This window comes from Pipistrellus hanaki, assembly GCF_964339955.1.
Source record: "Pipistrellus hanaki genome assembly, chromosome: 18".
Lineage (NCBI taxonomy): Eukaryota > Metazoa > Chordata > Mammalia > Chiroptera > Vespertilionidae > Pipistrellus > Pipistrellus hanaki.
The window spans coordinates 2,145,745-2,170,567 of record NC_140520.1 but is presented as its reverse complement, the minus strand read 5'-3'; the positions used below and the strand labels follow the sequence as shown (position 1 = coordinate 2,170,567).

Sequence of the window (24,823 nt, the reverse complement as noted above, 5' to 3'; positions counted from 1 at the left end):
TAATAACAGCTTAGTATTTAAGATGCTGATTTTACTAATGTTTCTTCTTAATATTATAGCATTTAATTAATTTATTTTTTAAAATATTTTTTATTGCTATCAGAGAGGAAGGGGGAGGGGGAGAGAGATGAAAACACCAATGAGGAGAGGGAACCATTGATTTGCTGCCTCCTGCATGTCCTCACTGGTGACCAAGCCAGCAATCCTGACATGTGCCCTTGACCAGAATCAAACCCTCACCTCCTGGTTTATAGGTTGGTGCTCACGCACTGAGCCATGCTGGCTGGGCTATATAGCATTTTAATTGAAGTTATGTGATAGAGTAAAAGTGACAAAAATATTTTAAAATGTGTAAATATAATTTTACTGGTTGAGCTTCAGAATATCAAGATGAAATTTACTTATATTACATTTGTCATTGCTCATTGCTTTAAATTATAATGGTTATGGCACTGAATCTACTTAAATTTAAAAAATTTGATATATTTTTACCAAATAAATGACCTACTTGCATCGAGTGACCACGTTTTTTAAACGAGAAAATTGTAAAAATATTTGCTATGGTTATACACATTTATTTTTCAGAAAAAAGTACATGATTTGGAAATTCAGTTGACTTCCATTGCCACAAGTGAACAACAGTATTCAAAACAGGTTCAAGAACTGAAAACTGAGCTTGAAAATGAGAAGTATGCTTCCTATCTGTCTACGAAACAGCGTATTAGGGTTTCTGGTATTTAATATTAAATTAGTGAATCATGCTCAATATTTACTTGAATGGGCTTAAAGTTGTATTTTATTCATGAAGATCAAAATAATTTATCAATTTTATTGCTAAGGGAAATACATATCATTTACATAAAAAGTTCATCAGAAAGTTAAGTACTGCTTTAGATGAAACATTTCTTTTCTTAGAGATAGTTGGTTTCTTAGAAAAAAACATTTTTATTTGGAGTTCTAACTAGTAGTTATTTTGATTGATTTGCTAAATTATCTCATAGGTTTGAATTGATAAAATGCCAGTGAGAAAATACAAATTCATTTCTTACATTGTCCAAATAAATTATAAAATTGAATGATTTATCTACTCAATAAGTTTAATTTTGAGAAAAAGTGAGAGGAAAAATTATTATATTATTATTTATAGAGAAGTAAACTCAAGTAGCCAATCTAACGGTGAGCATAATTTTTTTTGGTTGCTTCTCAGCTTTACATAAAAATGAGAAGCAAGTAGTTTATTCAGGATCTTGTTTCTTTCCTTTCAGCTCCCATTCCTTCCTTTGGACATATTTTCATCAGTGCTTTTTAGGGGTTCTGGATAAAGTTTATCTAATAACCAAAACCCCCTTTGATAAATAGGCTGATTAGTTATTTATACTTTGGTATAAATTTGTTATCTTCATTTATTTGCCTTTTCATCCTTTCATTTATTAATGAAAACTTTTATCTATTTTTTGATGAATTTCCATTAAAGTAGTAGGAGATAATAAGTGCTCCTGAAATCATCCCTAGAGCCACACATTCCCCTTCACTTTAAATTGATCCTTGCTGCAACCAATAACAGCAGTAATCTCTCTTCCAAGGCAGAGCATGAGGCCTCCTGTTATTAGAGTAGTTTAAGTATTTGCACAAAGGTTAAACCTCGTTTTCTTTATTTTAATTTAAAATATGTCATGCCCCATATATTACTTTAATCAACTCATCAGAAGCTTGAAACAGTTTCTAAGAGACAGTCTATTAGAAAAATACATGAAAAAATATACTTTTTAACATTTGTGGAAAAGTAATGGGGGGTAATGGTGTGGGGAGTATGCAGAGAAATATATGATGTCATGAAAAGTTTATAGAATATTTTCAAACATGTACAAAGTAGGGATGTAATAAACCAGCATGTACCTGTCACCCAGCTTCAGAAATTAAGTAGTGGCCAAATTTACTTAATTTATAACCATAGGTTATAATCCCTGCTTTCCTCTAAGGTTATTATGAAGTAAATTTCACATCATATAATTTCATACTTAAATATTTTGATATGACATATTTTTAAAAAATAGGCTTAAGAATACTGAACTGACTGCAAGTTGCAACAAGCTTTCACTGGAGAATGAAGAACTAGCACAAGAAACGAGTAAAATGGTCTTAGAACTTAATAAACAGCAAGAAGATATTAATGTGAGTTGAAAAAGAAAGTACCAATGACTTATTTTTCTTACTTGTAAAATTAGGGAGTTAGAATAGATGACCCAAAAATTCATTCACTTTTCAAAGTCTAATTATCTTAGAGGTGATACTTTGTTTTAGAAGAAAAATATACATACTGATTTTACATGGTGATAATGAGCAACAGAATATAGAGACTACCCAATGATAAAGTTAATTAATTTTAAGCATCAAGATTTATATAAAGTATTCAACAAGTATTAAGCAATTCATATGAGACACTGGAGGGTATGGTCATCCTCTTTAGGAGCTTATAACTCAAGAGAAAAAAAAAAAAGCTCAAATAGCTTAAAAATGCTCAAATAGCTTAAATAAAATAGTATATGCCTTGCTTTTGGGACAAAGTGCTACCTGCATCATAGGATCACTTCTGCCTTGGTGGTAGAGAAGGCTTCAGAGAAATGCAGCGTTGATTTTAGCCTAAAGATAAGTAATTATGAGTTCAGTAGGTAACAGTGAGTGGAAACACATTCCTAGAAGCCACAGCAATATAAACAAAGGATGTGTCTCAAACTATCATTGGGAAACAGCAAATAACACTTGTTTTGTTAGCTGTTGACTAGAGATTAAGGAAATGAAGTTTGGAAAAGTAGTGTGGAACTGTACAAGTTAGCCCATTCTCTTGATTTATATATAACTAAATGAATTTTATGCTGATAAAGGTCTTAAATATTAGTTTCAATTTTGTTTTTGTTGCAACAGGATAAATAATATGAATAATATTATTTCTTTAGAATAGCAAAAAGCAAGAAGAAAGGACATTGAAACAAATAGAAAATCTGGAAGAAACAGAAACACAATTAAGGCAAGACTAATGAGTTGATGGCCTCTTTTGTCTGGCAAAGATTTTAGTATTCTTTTCTATTAATTTATTATAGTTAATTTAGATTAAACTTACGTTGAATATAATATAAAATAAAAATGAGACTTAAATTACTGCTTTGGAATTCTGCTTAAAAATAATGTTGTAATAATGTCTTTTATATTCAGTGTTGAAATAGTGAGATTAGATACATTAATTTTAAGAGCATCATAGCTTTCCAATATGTATTATTTGCTAACTAAGAATATACACTAATCATGCCAGAAAATTTAGAAGAGAAATAAAAAATATTATTTTAAGCATTAGCCATGTTTCTAGGCATTTTCCCAATCATCTATTGTAATGCCTAGATCCCAGATAATCAAGTGGATATGACATTTTTTACTTTTATTCTTTTATATTTTTGAATATTTATATTTTACAGTTTTTCACTATCATAAATAATACTGTAGTAAACATCTTAGCAAATATAGATCTTTTTCTTATTTTGAATTTGATAGGATAAATTTCAAGTTAAGTAGAACTTATTGAGTCAGAGGAATAATTATTTCAATGAAGAATAAAATTGAGCAAAACTATCTTTCTTGCCTTTGTCTCTGCTATATAGTTTCTCTCCCCAGAGGTATCACTCTTACCTGTGTATGTTTCTAGAGATACTCTGTTACATATATAAAGTTATATGTGTATGCAGATTTTTCAGTCATGTAGTTTTTCATTAAAATCACTTGTATTTATGTATCTAATTTATTTTAATAAAATTATGACTATGTCTTAGAATAATGATTAATTTATGACTAAGAGAACAGTAAAGTGAAATTTTGACTTAAATTAGGACAAGCATTTCTTTCCAGGAGTTTTTTTTTAAATAGAAAAGTAACTAAGTGTGCAGATAATTAATTTAAAAATAAATGTGTAATTTAAATATGAGAGTGAATTGTGCCAAATTAGTATTAAGGCATGAAAAGCTACCCAGCAAAATGAAAATATAAACCAATAAAGTTAAAGTTAATCATTTTAGAAATTCAGAAAGGGAATAAAATGAAAATATAAGTTTTATCTCATTGCCACTCTTCCATTTCCTTTAAGGAATGAACTGGAATCTGTGAGAGAAGAACTAAAGCAGAAAGGAGATGAAGCTAAATGTAAATTGGACAAGAGTGAGGAAAATGTATGTTATATTTTATAATAAATCATATCACAGAATTTCCAATCATAAAAGCAATACCACATATTTAAAAAATTAATGACATATACTGTTGAATAAATAACTAGTTAACTAGGATCTTTTATAGGCTATTGAAATTTAAAATATAGGGCAAAATTTGCTTATTTTGCATAGTTTATATCTAGAAGAAAGAGTAGTATACTTCTAAATTTCTTTTATAAATGCTCAATATTTAATGTTGATTTACATTTTTAGGCTAAAAAAATGGCTTGTGCTAATATACTGATAAACTGAGTAATATCAATAAGTTCATTTTGTGCTTTGGTGGATATGATTTAATAAGTTGAGATAGGAACAAGGTCTTTAGAAAAGAATGTTATGAAAGTGGAATAGTACTAAGTATGTGACAAGATAATAGTATATAACATATATAGTGGAGAAAATTGTGCAAAAATAGATCAAACTAGATTGTGAAGGCCTTAACTGTTTTTTTTCATTCATTCAACAAATATTATTGACTACTTACTATGGGCTAGGAACTGTTCTGGGTGCTGACTTTAAATGTTATTTGTTTTGGTAGACAATGGTGATCCAATTATTTTTTTATTTCAGGAAATGATATTTTAATTTGTAAGAATGGAATAGGACATCCTTCTAGGGGTCCCAGGTTGGAGAGGGTGCAGGATGGGCTGAGGGACACCCCTCCTCCTGTGCATGAATTTTGTGCACCAGGCCTCTAGTTAATATATAAACATGAACACAAAGACACGAAGACAGTTTTTAAAAGAAAGGATACTGAAATAATCTGGGAGTGCTGATAAATTTTTTGTTTGTGGTTCTTAATCCTCACCTAAGGATATAATTTTTTTTTTTTTTTTTTTTTTTTTAAAGAGAATGGAAGGGAGGGAGAGAGACAGAGAGAGACAAACATTGATTTGAGAGAGATACATTGATTGATTGCCTCCCACATGTACCCCCACCAGGGCCAGGGATCCAGCCTGCAACCAAGGTATGTGCCTTTGACTGGAATCCAGCCCCGGACCCTTCAGTCTGCCAGTCTGAGTGAGGGCTGATGCTCTGTGCATTGAGCAAAACCAGCCAGAGCCTGATAAATATTTTTGTAAAAACAAAAGGTTGAGTTTTATAATTCTATTTCTAAAAGATACTTGTAGAAGAAAATAGTAATTCTATTAACATTTTAAATCTGATGTCAAATACTATTTTTTAGGTTCGAAGCCTTGAATGTGAAGTTTTAAAAAAAGATAAACAAATGAAGATATTAGAAAACAAGGTAGTATCAAATTGCAACAGGTTTGGAAGTAGAGACTTTGTAACAAAGTATGAATAGATTCTTTAGGGCCAACCTTTACACTTTTGTTTTGTTTGTTAATTCTCACCTGAGGATATATTTTAAGGGAGAATGGAAGAGAGAGAAACATGGATGTGAGAGAAACACATTGATTGGTTGCCTCCTGAGTGCACCCCATCCAGGGCCCAGGCTGGGAGGTACGTGCCCTGACTAGAATCAAAACCATGTCCCTTTGGTTCACAGGCTGATGCTCTATCCACTGAGCCAAACTGGCTAGGACCAGCCTTTACACTTTCAACAGTCCTTATATAAATCTCAATTCTCCTTTGAAGGCTTTGAGGAGTAATGTAGAATTTTTATTGTGGGTCTTTGAAGTGGCTGTGGGTTCAGGGTTTTTTTTGCACAATGATTTAAAGAACAAAGTTCCATTGAATTCCTCATAGATCTCTCTTCCCTTTTGCAAAACTTCATACTCTGTGCAGCTGCATTGTTGTGGATATCTTTAGTGTGACAGGATGTTTTTTTTTTTGTTTTGTTTTTAATCATTCTTAGACATCTTTCCCATCTCTCTAGAGAACTGCAGAAAAATTTCTGCTTCATTTATGTGAAGTGTTCTTGCTGGCTGCCTATTCCAATTCACTTTTCCCTTCTCTGTACCTCACTCCACCTGGGTCCTAAACCTGACTTTCTATCTAGAGCACATGTGTCAAACACAAGGCCCGCGGGCCAAATCCAGCCCGCCAGGCCTTGCAATGTGGCCCGCACCGCGCTGTCATCACTGCACTCCGCTGTCAGTTTATGACATTGTCAGTTTATGACTGTTCAGTAAACCATTCGGCCCGCGATTTAGGCTGGATTTTAGATTTTGGCCCCTTCTCTGATTGAGTTCGACACCGCTAATCTAGAGAGTAGTCCTCTGGAAAGTATAGTTCACTTTCTGTAGTTTTGGCCTCTAATAACACCAATTTTTTCCCCCCTACCTAGAATTCTGATGATTAAAATTACAATATTACTCTGCATAAGAGTTATTTTACTTAAAAATTAACTGTGATAGTTTAATACCTTTTCAAGATTTCTGGGCATTCCACCAAACGTATTTATTTTAATTTTTCCTACATTTTGAGATTATTTAAATTTAAAAGGTTTGAAAATTTGAGTTACTTTAATTTTCATTAGTTTATTCAGAAAGAAGGGAGAGTGAGATGGGGCAGTGAGTGTTGTAAGAAAAATATTTAACAGAGAATTTTGTGCTAATGTGGGAGATGAAAATTTTTTTCATTAGAATTTCTTTCTACTTCAATGGAAATTAGAATGATTTACATATATGTAATGAAGGGACCTTTAGAAATTTATGCTGCTTTTATGGTACTCCACATATTTTGGGGGCCAATACCTCTTATTCCAGTTCTGCATGTGTACCCAGATATGTGAGTTATTAAAAAAAGTGAGATATAAAAAAAGTGTTCAGCTGATATATTTTTTTAAACAGGAATTAAAATGTAGCTAGGAAGAGACAGAATATTATATTATTTCCCTCCCCTATAGATAATACATACAAGAAGTCTCAGAAATGAAAATTGAATTGTTTTTAAAGTAGTTGAATTCAAATGTTCTTTAAGTATATTAAGAATTGTTAAAAATTTCAAATTTGTATTGAGATAATTGTTAGTAAAATTGGTACCCGTTCACATGATTTTAGACGTTAATGGAATCATTTAACTATTATTTTTTAAGTGACTTCTATATTAATTTATGTAATATTTTATTAGTTTGAAATTACTTATGTTGACTAGAATATTGAGTAAAATAATTATAATTTCTCTTTTTTTAGTGTAACAATTTAAGGAAACAAGTTGAAATGAAAAGCAAGAATATTGAAGAATTCCAACAGGAGGTATGTATTGATTCTCAATATCAAAATTATTTTAAAAGATTTTTTTCACTTCAGTTTTAGAGAATAATGCTTTTCTTTCCTGTAGTAATTGCAGTGTGGGTAAGGTGGCAGTGCAAATTTGAATCACTTGAGTACTAAACATAACTTTTTTATTTTTAACTTTTAACAGAATAAGGCCTTGAAAAAAAAGGGTACAGCAGAGAGCAAGCAACTGAATGTTTATGAGATAAAGGTATTTGGAATCATTATTTTCATTTTTTTAAAAATAGTAGTAAATAGATGAGAATATAAGAATTCTCAATTTGTATGTTATTCCTCAATTTGTATGAGGTTTCAGTTCTGCAAGACAAATTAGTTCTAGAGATCGGCTATACAGCATAGTGCCTATAGTCAACAATAATGCATTGTGCACTTACAAATTTATTAAGCCCTGACCAGTTGCTCAGTTGCTCTGTATATCAAAAGATTTTCGGTTTTGTTCTCAGTCAGGGCATATATCTAAGTTGCGGGTTTGATCCCCATTTAGGATTTGCATGGGAAGCAACTTATCGATGTTTCTCTCTCTCTCTATTCCTTCCTCTCTCTCTAAAAAATCAATGAAAATATCTTTGAGCGAGGATTAAAAAAACAAAACAAAACAAAACATTTTACCAAATGAAAAAAGGAAAATGATCCAACTATAATCTCCATGAATAAGTAATCTTTAAAAATTCGAAGAACCGTAAAATGAACAATATTGTCAAGAAATCCACATGCTACTTTTTTTTAATTTTTTACACAAAGGTCAAGAAATTAGAGTCAGAGCTAGAAGGTGCAAAACAAAAATTTAAAGAGATGTCTGACAGCTATAAAAAAGAAATTGAGGACAAAAAGATATCAGAAGAAAATCTTTTGGGAGAGGTAGGAAAATTAAATATGTGTGAGAATTTGTTATATTAAAACTCTGTTTATTAAGTAGCATTTTAAGAGAAAAGTAAAGATTTTTAAATTATGGCTTTTAAAAGGTAGAATAAATTTATATTAAGGACAGTTTCTTATAGAAGCTAAAAGTATCCTTGTTATTCTGTTTGAGTATTGAGTAGTATACAATTATTTGAAAAGATTAAATGATCATTACAGTGTTATACTGTCATTTCACTTGATAGAGCACCCTGTAATAAACCAAAACAGTAATGCATTTCTTTACTTGGCTTTTCTAAATTCCTGGTGTTTGATTTCTGCATTTTATGTACTAGCATATGGTCTCTGCATTTTGTATAATAATATATGGTCTCTAAGTTTAAGTTAAATTTGTTTTTTGTGTTTAATTTTAATAAACACTTAATTGATTTGATAGGTTGAGAAAGCCAAAGCAACAGCTGATGAAGCGGTACGATTACAGAAGGAAATTGATATACGATGTCAACATAAAATAGCTGAAATGGTTGCACTTATGGAAAAACATAAGGTATTTTTTTCCATTTTGTGTAATGAAAATTATATACTGAAGCCATATTTATTCATAAAATGGTGAAATTAATATAGCATTCTGATATATCAGAAAAATAAGTGGTAATTTTCTCTGATAATTATAGATATTTATAGTTATAGATATAATTGTAGATAATTATAACTGGAATGCCCTTAATCTCCCGTTTCTCTGGGTTTAAATCTTAACCACACAAAGCTTACCTTGAGTGTTACTTTGAGAAAATCTCTTATGATGGATGGAAGTGGTCATTCTTTATCTGAATTTTCCTAGTATTCTCTTATAGCACTTTCCATCCAGTATATGTGTTTTGTTAATATTTGTATCCTCTATGTGTGTCTAACAAAAATAAGGCTAAATGAATTTTTTTCAGTGGAATAAATAGATGAAAAGCTTAATGTGTGTTGTATTTGTGAGTGTGCTCTATTTTTTACTGTTGTTTAAAGTAATAATTCTGTTAGCGAATTAAGCCTTATTCTCTTCAGGTGACTTATATCTACCTATTCATCTTTAAAAATTATTGCTGGGATAGAACATTACTATGAGGTAACCAGTGAGGATTAAAAAAAAAAAGACTTTTAAGTAAGTTTGTGAACTTACAGGTTTAAACATATTTGGCATATTTCAGCCCAATGCAGTCTTTATATTTGTCTCATCTTTGGCTAGTGGGAACCTCTTCACACTGGTACAAGTTCTTTTTGGCTTGACTTTAATAGTCCTTGATAGCTTGCTTGCTTTCTCTAATAACAACATTTAAGACTCATCATGTATTTCCTACTTCAGATCTGGAACCAGCCACTTTTCTAAGAGGTCCTGTTTTTAAAATTAAGAAATTCAGTGTTTCCAATTAAAAAGAATAATTTCTTGCTCATGTGTTTTTATTTTCAAGACAGTTATCTAGGTTTCATTGTTTATGCAATTGAAAAATTTCAAAAATGTGCTTAAAAATATACATCACTTAACTCATAGTCATTATTTTCTTTAAATTTTAAATGTACAAGGATACCAGTCATATTAAAGCATGTTAAAGCATAATCTATTTGGGTTCTAAAATGTTTTTTTCTGTTTCATATAGCACCAATATGATAAAATCGTTGAAGAAAGAGACTCAGAATTAGGACTTTATAAGAGCAGAGAACAAGAACAATCATCAGTGAAAGCATCTTTGGTGAGATACAGAATCAGTAGCCATAAAAGCCAATTTTTATGTCAACATAACTGCTGGTAAAGAATAATATTAAATAAAGCCATAATTTTTTGTTGTTGCCTCCTGCAAGCTCCCCGACAAGGGCCAGAGCCTGCAACCGAGGTTCCTGCCCTTGACCAGAATTGAACCTGCGATCCTTAAGTCCAAGGGCTAATGCTCTATCTGCAGAGCCAAATCGGCTACAGCTTGATATGATGTTTGAGTTGTAGAATAAAAAAAGCCTTAGATCTAAAAGGAATCTTATAGTTAAATAGGCTTCCAATTTATTTTTTGAAATGGTGGAATGAACTCTTTCCCCCACAAATGAATGCTTATAAACTACAGTTACAAATAAGTTTGGAGCTGTGATTGAGATTGGGCGAGCTGGGAAGGGGGAGATTGGGAGAGAATGAGGAGGAGAGATATATAGTATTAATATTTCTTTAGAATCCTATATCATAAAAGCCCAGTATGCAAATTGACTGAACAGCAGAACAACTGGCCAGCAGGGGGTGGGGCCAGCCGCTTGCCAGCCAGTACTGGCCTCATCCCTTCATCGGCCTGCCGGTAGCTTCCCGCAGCAGAGGGAGGCCAGACTGTGACTTAGGCTGCTCCTGGGGAGCGGGCCTAAACTGTCAGTTGGATAATCCCCCAAGGGCTCCTCGACTGGAGAGGGCACAGGCCCGGCTGAGGGGTCCCCCACCCCGAGGGCGTGAATTTTCGTGCACTGGGCATCTATAAACTATAAAATACTGTGAAAATGAAATCTTTAGTTATGTTCAGGCAGCAGCCTTCGTATTAGTAGGCTTAAAGTATATATATCGATATAAGTAATTTATTTCTCTATAAATTTAAATTTATTTGAAACACTAGTTTGCATTTATATGTATGTAAAAACTTTGTGTTTTTTTTCTTTAGGAGGCTGAACTATCCAATCTCAAAAATGAACTTTCGACTATTAGGGAACAACTTGAAATAGAAAGAGAAGAAAAAGTAAGTTTTGTGGCATTATAAAGTAACTAATTGTAAGGTTACTGAATAGATACACCCTTATCACCCTAATCTCCAGTAAAAGTGATTTATTATTTCCCAAGCATTTTTTGTTTTTCTATACTTTATCCTTCATCTCTTAATTTCATGTTGAAAGTTCATTATTCAAGAACAACACAGAGAAAAAGTGAATTCTACCTCTAATGGCACATAATATTTCGTATCTCTTAGCAGTTCTTTGTAGTTAGCTACCTGTGTGTATTTCCTTACTTTATAAATCTGGTCCATCCACTTCATTTTATGAATGAGAAAGTTGTGATTGAAGTTTTTAAGAGACTTATTCTTAAGATATTTGAAACTAAATAACATTCCTGTAGAGAAGAACTAATTCATTTTTCTATTTTTTATTATTTTTATAAAATTTGTAGGTCAGTATTTTTTTCTTGTTCATACTTCTTTGATAATAGGAACATTCATTGTGATAATAATAATGATTACATTGTATGTACTTGATATTCATTTTTAATAGGAAAAACTCAAAAGAGAGGCAAAAGAAAACACAGTTACTCTCAAAGAAAAAACTGACAAGGTAAGAGTTTTATATAATTTTCAGTTTTCTTTATAACCAATTCACTTTCTTACATTTACTTAGAAATTGTTTTTGTTCATAAATAGGAAAAAAAACACACATTTGAAATATATCACACAATTTTATTTCCTAAGTTGTTTCTTGCTATTTATTAAAAAGCATTTGCTAAAAACTTTAAAGCAGTTGTCACTTGGAGATTTAGAGAAGTTTTCAACCTTCTATAAGTTTAATTACAGTATTATCTTAAATTAGATAGGTACATTTGTGTTTCTTGAGCATTTTCTAATGTTTAAAGGCAAAATACTTTCCTTAAAAACTCAAAAGCTTATATTTAGATTAGAGGCCCATTGCACGATATTTGTGCAAGAATAGGCCCTTGGCTTCACTCCCAGCCGCCTGGGAGCCAGCAAGTCCCTGCTCCCTGGCTGCTGGGTGCCTGGCAGCAGGCACATGCCTGCTTCTGTCTGGAGCTCAGTTCCAATAGCTCCCTCCGCTCCCCTCTTCCCCTCATAACAGGCTTCTAACCTCCATTTTTGTTGGGTTAATTTGCATACTCACTCTGACTGGCTGTGGGTATAGCAGAGTGATGGTTAATTTTCATGTTTCTCTTTTATTACGTAAGATTATGTCTAGTTTTGGGTTTGAGAGGCCTAAATAAATGATATCCTGCTTTTCTTAAGTCAGAACCAACTGAGAAAGACAATGAAAACTAAAATAATATCTTTGTTATTGATAAGTAATATTGAAGAATGTAGCTTTTATTTGAAGAAAAGGGGATTTTTTTTTTAATATATTTTATTGATTTTTGTACAGAGAGGAAGGGAGAGAGATAGAGAGTTAGAAACATCGATGAGAGAGAGTCATCGATCAGCTGCCTCTTGCACACCCCCCACTGGGGATATGCCCGCAACCAAGGTACATGCCCTTGACCGGAATCGAACCCGGGACCTTTCAGTCCCTAAGCCGACGCTCTATCCATTGAGCCAAACCGGTTTCGGCGAAAAGGGGATTTCTTAATCCTGAAATCACAAATTAGACATTTTGTCTACTTTGTCACAGTAGATCTGAACTGAGACAAGTTATCCACTTTAAAATGGCTGCTCTTGTAAAACATACGGCATAAAGGAGAGAGAATGTGTGCTTCCTCTGGTTCCCAAGAGTAAGCGTAAGGAAGGGCTTAAACTGTATTTGTCCAGTTTCTCCTTTCAAATTCACTATCCAATTAAGTCATTGTTCAGAGATTAGGAATGTTACCCTGGTGTTACTTCCTACACATGGAAGGAAGCACCGGTATGGAAGAGGGCTACCCCTCCTTCAGCTTCTGACACATTACAGAAGAATTCTAAATGCAAGTTTTAATGATTAAACATTCTTTCTACGCAGTGATGTAGTCGGTCCTAGGCCCCCACAGAGGTTGCTGTTGACTATAAACTGAAAGTGACAGTAGTTGAGAACAGTTGAGTTTTAGGTATCCAGCGGTTGTCAACCGGTGGTCCGCGGACCCACTGGTAGTATGTGAGGTTCAAAGGTTGGCAACCGCTGGATACAACAGTTTTGTTGTATTTGGGTTCAAAGAAAGAGAAGGAAAGAAATAATATACCTTTGGATGAATATTGAGTGCTTCATATGTTCCAAATACTGTGGTAGGCACTTTAAAAAATATTTCGAGAAATTCTTATCATATTAAAATTAGCCAGCAGAATTAGGTAATAGTCTAAGAGAAGTGTCGGATAAAGGTAAATAAATTGGTTAAACTCTAATATCTATTTCCAAATATAGAATGTATTCATACTATGCAGGTATATATCCCAATTTGTTATAAAGTTGTTTTGACTCATGTATAATTCCACTAATATATGCCTGTTATTTATATCTGTAATCAAGTACATTAGTAAATGCCTTATATTGTATCTGGGGTCTGGATATATATGGAAAATATTGAGAAAATGAAAAAAGAAATAATGTAAATATGCTTTTATTTGTGATTCTTTATTCTAAAATAATGGAAATATCACAAGTCTATATTATAATCATTAGGTTTATCAAACCTTTCTGAGTTTGGGCAAGTTACTTAACTTTCTTATGCCTTAGTAGGTACCCTCATTTATAAATGGTAATAAGAGTACCTATTTCCTAAAGTTTGAGGATTAAATGAAATAGTATTTGTAAAGCATTTAAAATAGTGCCTATTAGCACATAGGAAATAACCATATAAGTGCTTAAAAAGTACAACAGAGAAAATCATGAATGTTCTGAATATATGTATCACGGGAAGTGTAAGCTTAGAAAAGAAGGTAGCTTGTGGGAAAGTGCATATATTTCCATGATGTGTTATGGAGAGAGTTATGTCAGTGTTCCAGAGTGAGGGGGGTGTGTTATGGAGAGGGTTATGTCAGTGTTCCAGAGTGAGGGGGTGTGTTATGGAGAGGGTTATGTCAGTGTTCCAGAGTGAGGGGGGTGTGTTATGGAGAGGGTTATGTCAGTGTTCCAGAGTGAGGGGGGTGTGTTATGGAGAGGGTTATGTCAGTGTTCCAGAATGAGGGGGATGTATTATGGAGAGGGTTATGTCAGTGTTCCAGAGTGAGGGGGGGGTGTTATGGAGAGGGTTATGTCAGTGTTCCGGAGTGAGGGGGGTGTGTTATGGAGAGGGTTATGTCAGTGTTCCAGAGTGAGGGGATGTGTTATGGAGAGGGTTATGTCAGTGTTCCGGAGTGAGGGGGATGTGTTATGGAGAGGGTTATGTCAGTGTTCCAGAGTGAGGGGATGTGTTATGGAGAGGGTTATGTCAGTGTTCCAGAGTGAGGGGATGTGTTATGGAGAGGGTTATGTCAGTGTTCCAGAGTGAGGGGGGGGTGTTATGGAGAGGGTTATGTCAGTGTTCCGGAGTGAGGGGGGTGTGTTATGGAGAGGGTTATGTCAGTGTTCCGGAGTGAGGGGGGTGTGTTATGGAGAGGGTTATGTCAGTGTTCCAGAATGAGGGGGATGTATTATGGAGAGGGTTATGTCAGTGTTCCAGAGTGAGGGGGGGGTGTTATGGAGAGGGTTATGTCAGTGTTCCGGAGTGAGGGGGGTGTGTTATGGAGAGGGTTATGTCAGTGTTCCGGAGTGAGGGGGGTGTGTTATGGAGAGGGTTATGTCAGTGTTCCAGAGTGAGGGGATGTGTTATGGAGAGGGTTATGTCAGTGTTCCGGAGTGAGGGGGATGTGTTATGGAGAGGGTTATGTCAGTGTTCCAGAGTGAGGGGATGTGTTATGGAGAGGGTTATGTCAGTGTTCCAGAGTGAGGGGATGTGTTATGGAGAGGGTTATGTCAGTGTTCCGGAGTGAGGGGGGTGTGTTATGGAGAGGGTTATGTCAGTGTTCCGGAGTGAGGGGGGTGTGTTATGGAGAGGGTTATGTCAGTGTTCCGGAGTGAGGGGGATGTGTTATGGAGAGGGTTATGTCAGTGTTCCGGAGTGAGGGGGGTGTGTTATGGAGAGGGTTATGTCAGTGTTCCGGAGTGAGGGGGGTGTGTTATGGAGAGGGTTATGTCAGTGTTCCGGAGTGAGGGGGGTGTGTTATGGAAAGGGTTATGTCAGTGTTCCGGAGTGAGGGGGGTGTGTTATGGAGAGGGTTATGTCAGTGTTCCAGAGTGAGGGGATGTGTTATGGAGAGGGTTATGTCAGTGTTCCGGAGTGAGGGGGATGTGTTATGGAGAGGGTTATGTCAGTGTTCCAGAGTGAGGGGATGTGTTATGGAGAGGGTTATGTCAGTGTTCCAGAGTGAGGGGATGTGTTATGGAGAGGGTTATGTCAGTGTTCCGGAGTGAGGGGGGTGTGTTATGGAGAGGGTTATGTCAGTGTTCCAGAGTGAGGGGGGTGTGTTATGGAGAGGGTTATGTCAGTGTTCCGGAGTGAGGGGGGTGTGTTATGGAGAGGGTTATGTCAGTGTTCCAGAATGAGGGGGGTGTGTTATGGAGAGGGTTATGTCAGTGTTCCAGAGTGAGGGGGGTGTGTTATGGAGAGGGTTATGTCAGTGTTCCAGAATGAGGGGGATGTATTATGGAGAGGGTTATGTCAGTGTTCCGGAGTGAGGGGGGTGTGTTATGGAGAGGTCATTTCAGTGTTCCAGAGTGAGGGGGCGGTAGCATTTTCTTTTAGGCCACCAGGCTACCAGGCAATGTGCATTCTCCCACATGGCCACATGGTGGTGCAGTTGCCATTGTCAGTCCTTTCTGGGGGAGGAACATTCTTCCATGAAAGCAGTTATGGTTTGGAGATTACTAATGAAGCCACGAAGGAGAATAACTTTGTTTTCCTTAAAATTGTGCTATTAACTAGGATGTATAAATGTTTAGGGAAAAGAAAGAAGAAGTGCAACTGTGAAAAAATATTACTAAGATTCATACCTACTGGAAAAAGGACTATAGAGTGAGATCACTAAGGCTAGTCAAGAAACCTACCAATCACCTTATTTAGCTCCTTGATTATATAGATGGATAAATTTAAGCCTTGGAGATACTTAATGATTTGGTTAAAATCACATTGCAAAGCAGTAAAACTTCCCGGAGAAAAGAGCACACTTGACTCCTAGTCCAGTGTTTTTATAGCACTTGTGTCCTGTCCTAGTCCTGCAGACTGCACCCTGTGCCCTCCTGATTGAATAGTGACCTATTCTCACTGCAGATTCAACCACCAGCCTTGAGAAAGTGTAGCCTCCCCCGCCCTTTTGTTGTGTGTGCCGCTCCCTTCTTTCTTGGGAGTGGTTGCCTTGATTGTATTCATGGAGATGATGGTAACCAACAAAAGTGGTAAAATAATAATAGGCATGAGTTTCACATAGGGTTCCACTCAAGAAGCTATTGTTACTAGTTTTTACTGGAAAGCTGGGTCAGGTGCTGAGGTAACGATATATAAAGGCAGAGAGAAGGAAACCAAATAAATTGAGTTGAAATAATATTTAAGTATTTAGAGTAAATTTGCAATTTATTTTCAGAATTGTAGCAAATAGCTACTTTATCATTTTTTCCTGATAATTCCTCTAGTTCTTTGCTATCATAATTTTTGTTCCCCCATTTTTTTTGAGGGAGGTGAGGTTGGTGGATAGGAGAAAGCTAACATTTATTAATAGATAAGAGAATATATGAAAGCATAAAAGAGAATGAATGGAAATGAGAATAAATTGCCCTTAGTTTTTAGACTATTAGACTAAACCACGGATTAAGGCATTTTGCCACCAGGAATAGAGATTTTTGTTTATAGAATCCTCAGTTTTTGATCAGATAGAGTTTTCTTTGTTTTCATAGCAGCCCCCTGAAGACAGGAATGGGCAGATACCATTTTCATCTTAAATAGGAAAATAAAGTGACAAAAAATGAGTTAATTATTTAATTTAATCAATATGTAATTTATTTTGGGGGTAAATTTTAGTTTTTTCCTACTAGTTGCTACACTGTAATTTAAATGACATTTAATGATGATTTTATTCATTTCTGTTGTCTAATCCAGAAAATACAGACATCGTTATCCGAAACACTTACAACCAATTATCGGAAATTTGATCCTAAAGCAGCTCCTTCACAAAATATATCTCGAAACTTCACATCAGCTGATTATGGCAAACCCAAAGGAAAAAAAGACAATCTGAGGACACCTGCCAAAAGTACTTTATCTGAATCATTTCCAAAGGTTGGTTGGTAAAATTTCAAAAGTAGTAATTTCTTAAATTAAAAAAATTTGGTGTTACATAGCAGACATACTAGTAGATATAAAACCAGTTTCTTACAAGTTTCAATTTTTTGTGATACCAACATGAAATGTGTGTGTGTGTTTTTCTGTCACTGTCCACAACTTAATGGCATCTTGACAGCTTTCAAAGCTTTCTAGCATTCACCAATGTATAGGTCCCCGATGTGGGAAACTGGTTCTGAGTTGACATTTTCCTGTGTTACCCCAAGTTACCTTCACATCTTCTTGCTGCTGGATTCTTTACTGAGCAGTCAGAGCTCATGGGGCAGGTGTTGCTAGCAAAGTAGCTCAATTCTAGCTGCCTCCCACATGTTCAACCAATTCATGGGGGATTCATCCATCCTTTCCTTTGTTTTGCATGTCTCATTTTTAAAAAAATATATTTTATTGATTTTTTACAGAGAGGAAGAGAGAGGGATAGAGAGTTAGAAACATTGATCAGCTGCCTCTTGCACACCCCCTACTGGGGATGTGCCCGCAGCCAAGGTACAAGCCCTTGACTGGAATCGAACCCGGGACCTTTCAGTCCGCAGGCCGATGCTCTATCCACTGAGCCGAAACCAGTTTGGCTCATTTTTTTCTGAAATCTGAACATTAAGAATAACAGTGTGTGAGCTCTGGGAATCATTCACCCTCTCCTCTGGGTTTGTTGTTATTGTTTGTTTAGTGACCTTTCTAAACTAATCCTGTAAAGTTCATATTCTTATAGTTCCAGTGAAGTCTCTACTTGGTTAGCTTTATGTTCAGCTAACGTTTGAACAGATATCTCCTTCCAGGGGTCTTCAAACTACGGCCCGCGGGCCACATGCGGCCCGCAGAGGAGTCTGATCCGGCCCGCCAGGATTTTGGGCAGTGAGCGCAGCCGAGGTGTTACAGTAGGAATTAGTAGTTCATATAGTCCGGCCCTCCAGCTCTCTGAGGGACTGTGATCTGGCCCCCACTTTAAAAAGTTTGAGGACCCCTGGGCCTTAGACCAACAATTCTCCCAGACTTTGCCACGGGCTATTTGGTAGGGCGCCCACGCAGCTAGAGAGTTGACAAGTCAGCCTTAGCCTTCACTTCCTGCTTTGCAGACCCTCAAGATCTGACAGAGGTCAGAGCTTTGGGCCTTTCAGGTCTTTACTGCACTACTCATAGCCCTGTGCATGTGCATAGCTTTCCATGTTTTCAGGAGTATGTCAGAGCTTTCCAAAAACCCTTCGGATGTCTCATTCACAAGCTGTACTCCTAAAATTTTATGTAACCTATCCTTTATCCCAACTGATAGTCCTTGTCTCAGTGAGCTGCTAAGTTAAAACACGTGCCTGTAATTGTTTTTAAGAAATGCTACTCCCTAACCCCCACACACCAAGCTGAAAGTTTTTTTGCTGAGTGAGCTCTGAGTCAGGTCAAAAACCAAACTGCCTTGTAAGTGAGGCCTTCCGAGAACCACTAGCCAGTCACATAAGGCAGCCCTCTGGGAATACAGCGTGGAAAGAACCCCGATTCTGTTCTGCTGTGTCTGTGGCTGCCAGGCTGGGCCACGCATGTGGGCTGTCTTTGTTAAGGTGACACAGAGCTGGAGGGCAGAGGATGGGACAAGGAAACGTAAATGGCAAAGAGCTCCAATTTTGGCAAGCTTTGGTTAGTTCAAAGAGATCTGAAACAGCTAACACCATTTTCATCAGTATTTCCTTTGCTTTATGGGAGAGCAAATTTTTGGAGCTTCTTACTCTGTCATTTTTGCTGATTTCGCTGACCTTACTTTATAAAGATACTTTTTAAAAATTATAAAACTTACAGGGAAATATGGAATAACAAACATTGTCTAATGTGAATTACTTTACCAACAAAAAATTGGCAAACTTATTTTCTTATAAATAAGGATTTTTGTTGAGAGAGCAATGCTCACTCAGTTTTTTGGTTTTAATAATTGCTAGAAAAATTAAAGTCCCTCTTAAGATTGGTGATTGTTAAAAACTAGTGTTTTTTTTCCCTCTTCCTTTCACTCTCTCCCTCTACTATCTTCTTCAGTAAGTTCAAGGGAAAGAGGAAGTTCACTATTGTATATTTTTTTTGCAGAAAGTTATAAAAGTTTTATTACCGAGAACATCTAAATTAAATTCTTACCCAAAATTTATACTTCATAAACATGCTAACAATAATGGGGCGTTATTGATTACTAAAGTCTCAACTTGCCTTTGTTAACAACATGTCTTATTTGATGGGATAATGTGTTGTTTTTCTTTTTGGGTAGGCATATACTGTGAAGACACCAACGAAACTAAAAATCCAGCCAAGAGAAAACAAGAATGCACCCATTGAAGAAAATACTAAAAAGAGAAAAATGGTCTTTGAGTTTGATATTAATTCAGATAGTTCAGAATCTGCAGATCTTCTGGTAAACACATTGAGGATAATCAGTATTTATTATTTGTTTACATTACTGTCTAATTTATTTCTTGATAAAGAACTACCTATCATAATATTATTCATCAATACTAAAGACAGTAGCACTTTATTATTACAGAAACCTATGCTTTTACAGCATTTTGAAGCTATTAGGGCTCAAATAATTTCTCTAAAATTTAGAAAACATGGCATTTTGAAATACTTGATATAATATAGTTGCATTTGAAATAATTAATCATATTGTTTTCCAACAGTGTTATAAAGGAGCTTTTACTGCATTTTCTTTTTCTTTTAAAAAAGGAAAGGTTAGCCCTGGCCAGTTTGGCTCAGTGGATAGAGAGAGCATCAGCGTATGGACCAAAGGGTCCCAGATTTGATTGTGGTCAAAGGCACGTACCTCGGTTGCAGGCTCCTCCCTGGCCCAAGGCCTGGTCGGAGCTCGTGCAGGAGGCAACCAATCGATGTTTTTTTCCTCAAACCGATGTTTCTCTCTGTTTTTTTCCTCTCTCTTCCACTCTCTCTAAAAATCAATGGAAAAGATCCTCAGCTGTAATTGACAAAAGGAAGGAAGGGTAGGCCCTGGCCTGTGTGCCCCAGTTGGTTGGAACATTGTCCCATACACCGAAAGGTTGCAGGTTCAATTCCTGGTCAGGTCATATACTTGTTTATGGGTTCCATCTTCAGTTGGGGTGCATATGGGAAACAGCCATCAGTGAGTGGTTCCCCTCTCCATTACGCTTCCTATCTTTCTAAAATCAATAAGCAGGCCCTTGGGTGAGGATTAAAAAAAAAGTATTTTTAATATTGCTGCAGCCAAATTTTTTATTCATGTATTATTTTCATATGGTTAGTAATGAATGTCAGTTACTGTGCACTAAGTAGAGCTTTAATGATAGTTTACAAAATATTTTCAAAATGATTTCTCTTTTTCAAGCTGGTCAGTTGGTGCATACTGGGTCTGAACATATCCAAATAGATAATTCTTTATGACTTTGAATTCTGCTAAAATCTTATGATTCATAAAAATGTGAATATTTTTCTTCCATGAAGCCTCTGAAGTTTTTGTTAAGTGTGACTTTAATGAGCAGGCAAAGATCATTTGAACTCATTGCTTACCTGACTAAATTTGTGTAGCTTATTCACTAAGAAAATGTATTCTGCCGGCTGGTGTGGCTCAGTGGTTGAGAATTGCCTTAGGAACCAGGAAATCATGGTTTGATTCCCAGTCAGGACACATGCCTGGGTTGCAGACTTGAGCCCCAGTAGGGGGCATGTGGGAGGCAGCCAATCAATGGTTCTCATCATTGATGTTTCTGTCTCTCTCACTCTCCCTAATGCTCTGAAGTCAATCTATCTATCTATCTATCTTTCTATATATATGATTTTGGAGCTAGCCTACCTGGATTTAAATCCTGGTTCCATCCCTAACTAGCGGTATAATCTTGTGCAAGTTACTTAATGTTTGTGTCTCAGTTCCTCCCCTATTTAAAACGAGGATAATAGTATATCTACTTCACAAAATTGTATTAAAACTAAAATATGCAAAGTGCTTAAAACAATATCTGACATAAAGAAAGTACTAAATAAGTGTTACCTAGTATTATTTGGAAGGATTACAATACTCATAAATTGATAACTGATATTTTAATTTTTATGTGATTATAAATGCTTCTTATATAGGACTTAAGTGTGAGTTGTGTAAGTAGGCTGGGGGAAAAGAGGAGGAGAAAGTGGTAACAAAAAGACTCTGAAACTGAAATAGAAGTTAGAAAAATACTATTCACAAGCACTTGTATTTTATATAACTTTTCAGGAATATAGTTAATAGGATAAAAATCTAGGTCTTTGGCAGAATGAGGCTATTTTATCATAGTCTTCTTTTTTGTCTCTTTTTTCTTTGTCTTCTCTCTTCCCTATTTTCTTTCTTCCCCCCTCATCCTTCACTTTCCCCTCCTCCTCCTCTTGATACGTGGTATATAGACAAAAATGTAATCATGTAATATTTATGATGGCAATACCCAATTTATATTGTTGTATTTTTCTTTAAGACCATGGTTTCAGAGGAAGAGAAATCAAAAAATCTATGCAAGAATAATTATCCAACAACTTCTCATTTTTGTGTCAGAACACCAAAAAAGGTAACTTACAAATTTATTTCAGAAAGCAAATTTCAAAAGCTGGATTTTAATTTTTTAATTAAACATGATTTTATTTTGAATTCAGACCCCTTCATCTCTAACAGCCCTTGGATCTGCGCCAAAGTTTGGAGCTATGAGGAAGATGCAGGATGACCGCTGGGCTATGATTGCCAAAGTGGATAGGAGAAAAAAGCTAAAGGAAGCAGGAAGCCTATTTGTTTAATTTCAGAAAATCTGTGTGATTAAGGATGCTAATAACAAAATTTATAGTTAACTTCCCCCCCCCCAAACTTTTTCTGTAACTGAGGTTTTTAATGTCTGCATACATTATTTGTTTTTAATGTCTGCATACATTATTTGTTTCTTTATATTTTGGTATAAATGTGAAATAACTACATGTTATATGAAAAATTGTATTCAGGTAATTAGATGATTTTATTTTGTTTTTACCTTTATTTGTTATTCATGAAAAGTGTTTTGGCTAAGTTTTCAAATTATAAAGTTAGCCATTGAATGCTAGGATTAGACAATTGAGATTTACTTTTAATTCTTTACTATTAAAATATTTTGCATGCAAATAAATGCTTCTCCTTGATTCTGTATATAGCAGCTACTCACTAACAATTATATATATCGTTTAAGAAAAAAATGGAAAGGAGTTTAATAAACAGATTTTGTTGCAAATGGCAGATTATTCTAATGTGACTGGACAGATAATTCACACTTCAGATGGATAAACTGATTTTTTAAAAAGTATCTGTTGCACAAGATTTTAGAATTTATGGAAGTAGAACATTCTGCCAAGAGACAAAAAAAAAGAAGACTATGATAAAATAGCCTCAATCTTGTAAGCTATCACACTCTTTGAGGAGGGTAAAATACTAATAAGTCTAATTCATAGACAGCTACTCATTAAAATTTTGATAATATTCATTTTTTAAAAGCTAGAGCCCATTTTATCCAAAGTTTACAGTTCTGAAGCAGCTTTACCTAGTTTATAAAATAGACATTTTTTTTTTAGTTGCTGAAAAACAGCTATACCAGTATGACTTCGTAAATTGCTTCACTTATCCAACATTTATTGTTGAATATTTATGGAGTGTCTGCCTATAAAGATGAAACATAATTCTAGATGCTGGGATACAACCATGAGCAAAACAAAATAAACCCTCTGCTCTTCCAGAGCTTACATTTTAGTGAGGGAAATGGACAATAAACAATAAATAAATGAAACATACAGTATATTAATGGTAATTGCTAAGGAGGAATAAGACAGGGCAGAGGAAGTATGAGGGAGCATTAAAGGGGCTGACATTTTATGCAGGGTGGCCCTCACTAAAATGACAATTGATGACATGTCTGTGGCCGTCTGGGGAAAAATATTTTTGGCAAAAGAAACAGGAAATACAAAGGCCCAGAGGTGCGGGTGTGCCTAAAATATCTGGGAAGCAGCAAGGAGGCCACTGGAGGACAGTGTGCAAAAGGGAGGGTAGAAGGAGAAAAGGCTTGGTAATTAACAGGACGGGCGTGCAGATTATGTAGTGCTTGTAAGCTCTTTAATAGCTTTGGCTTTCCTCTGAATAAGATGTGAAATTATTAGACTTTTTTTGAGCAAAGGAGCCATTCTTACTCCTGTTTTAGCATATGGATCTTTCTGACCACTATATTGAAAACATTATGAAAAGGGGACAAAGACTAAAACAGAAAAAAGATTTAATAATACACAGGAGAAAGGGTAAGTGACTTGAGCAAGGGTGACAGAGCAGGGGAGCAAAGTGGTCAACTTGTATATTTATTTTGAAAATTAGTTGTGGGATGTGCTAAGAAAGAGAAGGGACCAAGGACAGCGTCCATTAGTTTTGGACATGTTAAGTTTGAAATGCCTATTGGACATCCAAATAGAGATGGTAAGTTGGTTTAGAGACAATTCCAGGCTAATGGTGTAAATTTGGGAGCCAACAGTATGTTTAAAATTACTGGAGTAGTTCAGGTGAGAGATGGGAAGATTTCTTAGACTGAAAGTTTTAGATTAGATCTAATACCTGAAACTTTTAGATTAGATCTAATTCCTGTCCAAAGAAAAACATCCATAACGTTATCATTCTACTAAAATGTCTCCTTCATGTAAATGTAAAAATTAATGATGTCAAAGAGCAAGTTGCTTTGGTTGATATAAAGGTTAGAAATAAATTATTCATAATTCAGGCAACCTGAATTGAGTATAATTAATAGTCCGCAGGCATTAGTAGTACATCAAGAACTTTAATCAGGGCAGGTCAACTGTGGGTTAGAAATAGGAAATGACAAACAGGAGACAGATAAGACAACGTTATTTAAGTTATGAAATCAGAGTTTAGAGTTGGAGGTAACTAAAAAGATAATTTCATTTAAACATCAGTAATTTGAGGCCTATAAAAGCAATAAAGGGAGAAGTTAGTTTCTAAAAATGACTTAAATTCTGTATGAATATACATAATTTATACCAATACATAAATGTAATCATCTAAAATCTTAATGCCCTCTTTTCCCCCCGCCCTTTTGCTTTCTCCCTTACCTACTCTCATCTCTCCACCAAATTCCCCTCTCCTAGTAACCTTTGAGAAGAACAGAGAGGTTATCCTTTTTCCCCCTCCATGGTAGGTTGCTGATAGATATAATGTATTTAATTAGTTGTATTTTTACATATGCGAGCATGAGTTTATTAGGTATATAGTGGGATCTTATTTTAATTTTTATTTCTCTGCTGACATATGATGTGGAATACCTTTTCATTTGCTTATTTACCATCTATAAGTCTTCTTTGGTGAGGAATCTCTTCAGCCTTTTGTCCATTCTTTTTTAATATATTTTTTTATTGATTTCAGAGAGGAAGAGAGAGGGAGAAATAGAGAAAAACATCAATGATGAGAGAGAATCAGATTGTCT

At 35.2% G+C, this 24,823-nt stretch overlaps 1 protein-coding gene across 3 annotated transcripts in view; it reads left to right on the top strand.

The window, feature by feature from the left end:
* The window catches only part of SYCP1 (synaptonemal complex protein 1), a gene marked incomplete at its 5' end in the record, with an annotated part of 49,390 nt that extends 26,855 nt beyond the window's left edge, over positions 1–22,535 (top strand). For 2 of the 3 annotated variants that reach the window (XM_084866161.1, XM_084866159.1), the window contains 16 exons: positions 586–689; positions 2,055–2,172; positions 2,955–3,025; positions 4,130–4,211; positions 5,437–5,499; positions 7,349–7,411; positions 7,581–7,643; positions 8,195–8,311; positions 8,748–8,858; positions 9,955–10,047; positions 10,984–11,058; positions 11,585–11,644; positions 17,130–17,309; positions 19,606–19,749; positions 21,809–21,898; positions 21,984–22,535. In XM_084866161.1, coding sequence (XP_084722287.1) covers positions 586–689; positions 2,055–2,172; positions 2,955–3,025; positions 4,130–4,211; positions 5,437–5,499; positions 7,349–7,411; positions 7,581–7,643; positions 8,195–8,311; positions 8,748–8,858; positions 9,955–10,047; positions 10,984–11,058; positions 11,585–11,644; positions 17,130–17,309; positions 19,606–19,749; positions 21,809–21,898; positions 21,984–22,121 — 1,572 coding nt within the window. In that variant the 3' untranslated portion in view covers positions 22,122–22,535. The remainder of the gene's footprint in view (positions 1–585; positions 690–2,054; positions 2,173–2,954; positions 3,026–4,129; positions 4,212–5,436; positions 5,500–7,348; positions 7,412–7,580; positions 7,644–8,194; positions 8,312–8,747; positions 8,859–9,954; positions 10,048–10,983; positions 11,059–11,584; positions 11,645–17,129; positions 17,310–19,605; positions 19,750–21,808; positions 21,899–21,983) is intronic. The other variant, XM_084866160.1, reaches the window with a different exon arrangement.
* Positions 22,536–24,823: the final 2,288 nt, after the last annotated feature.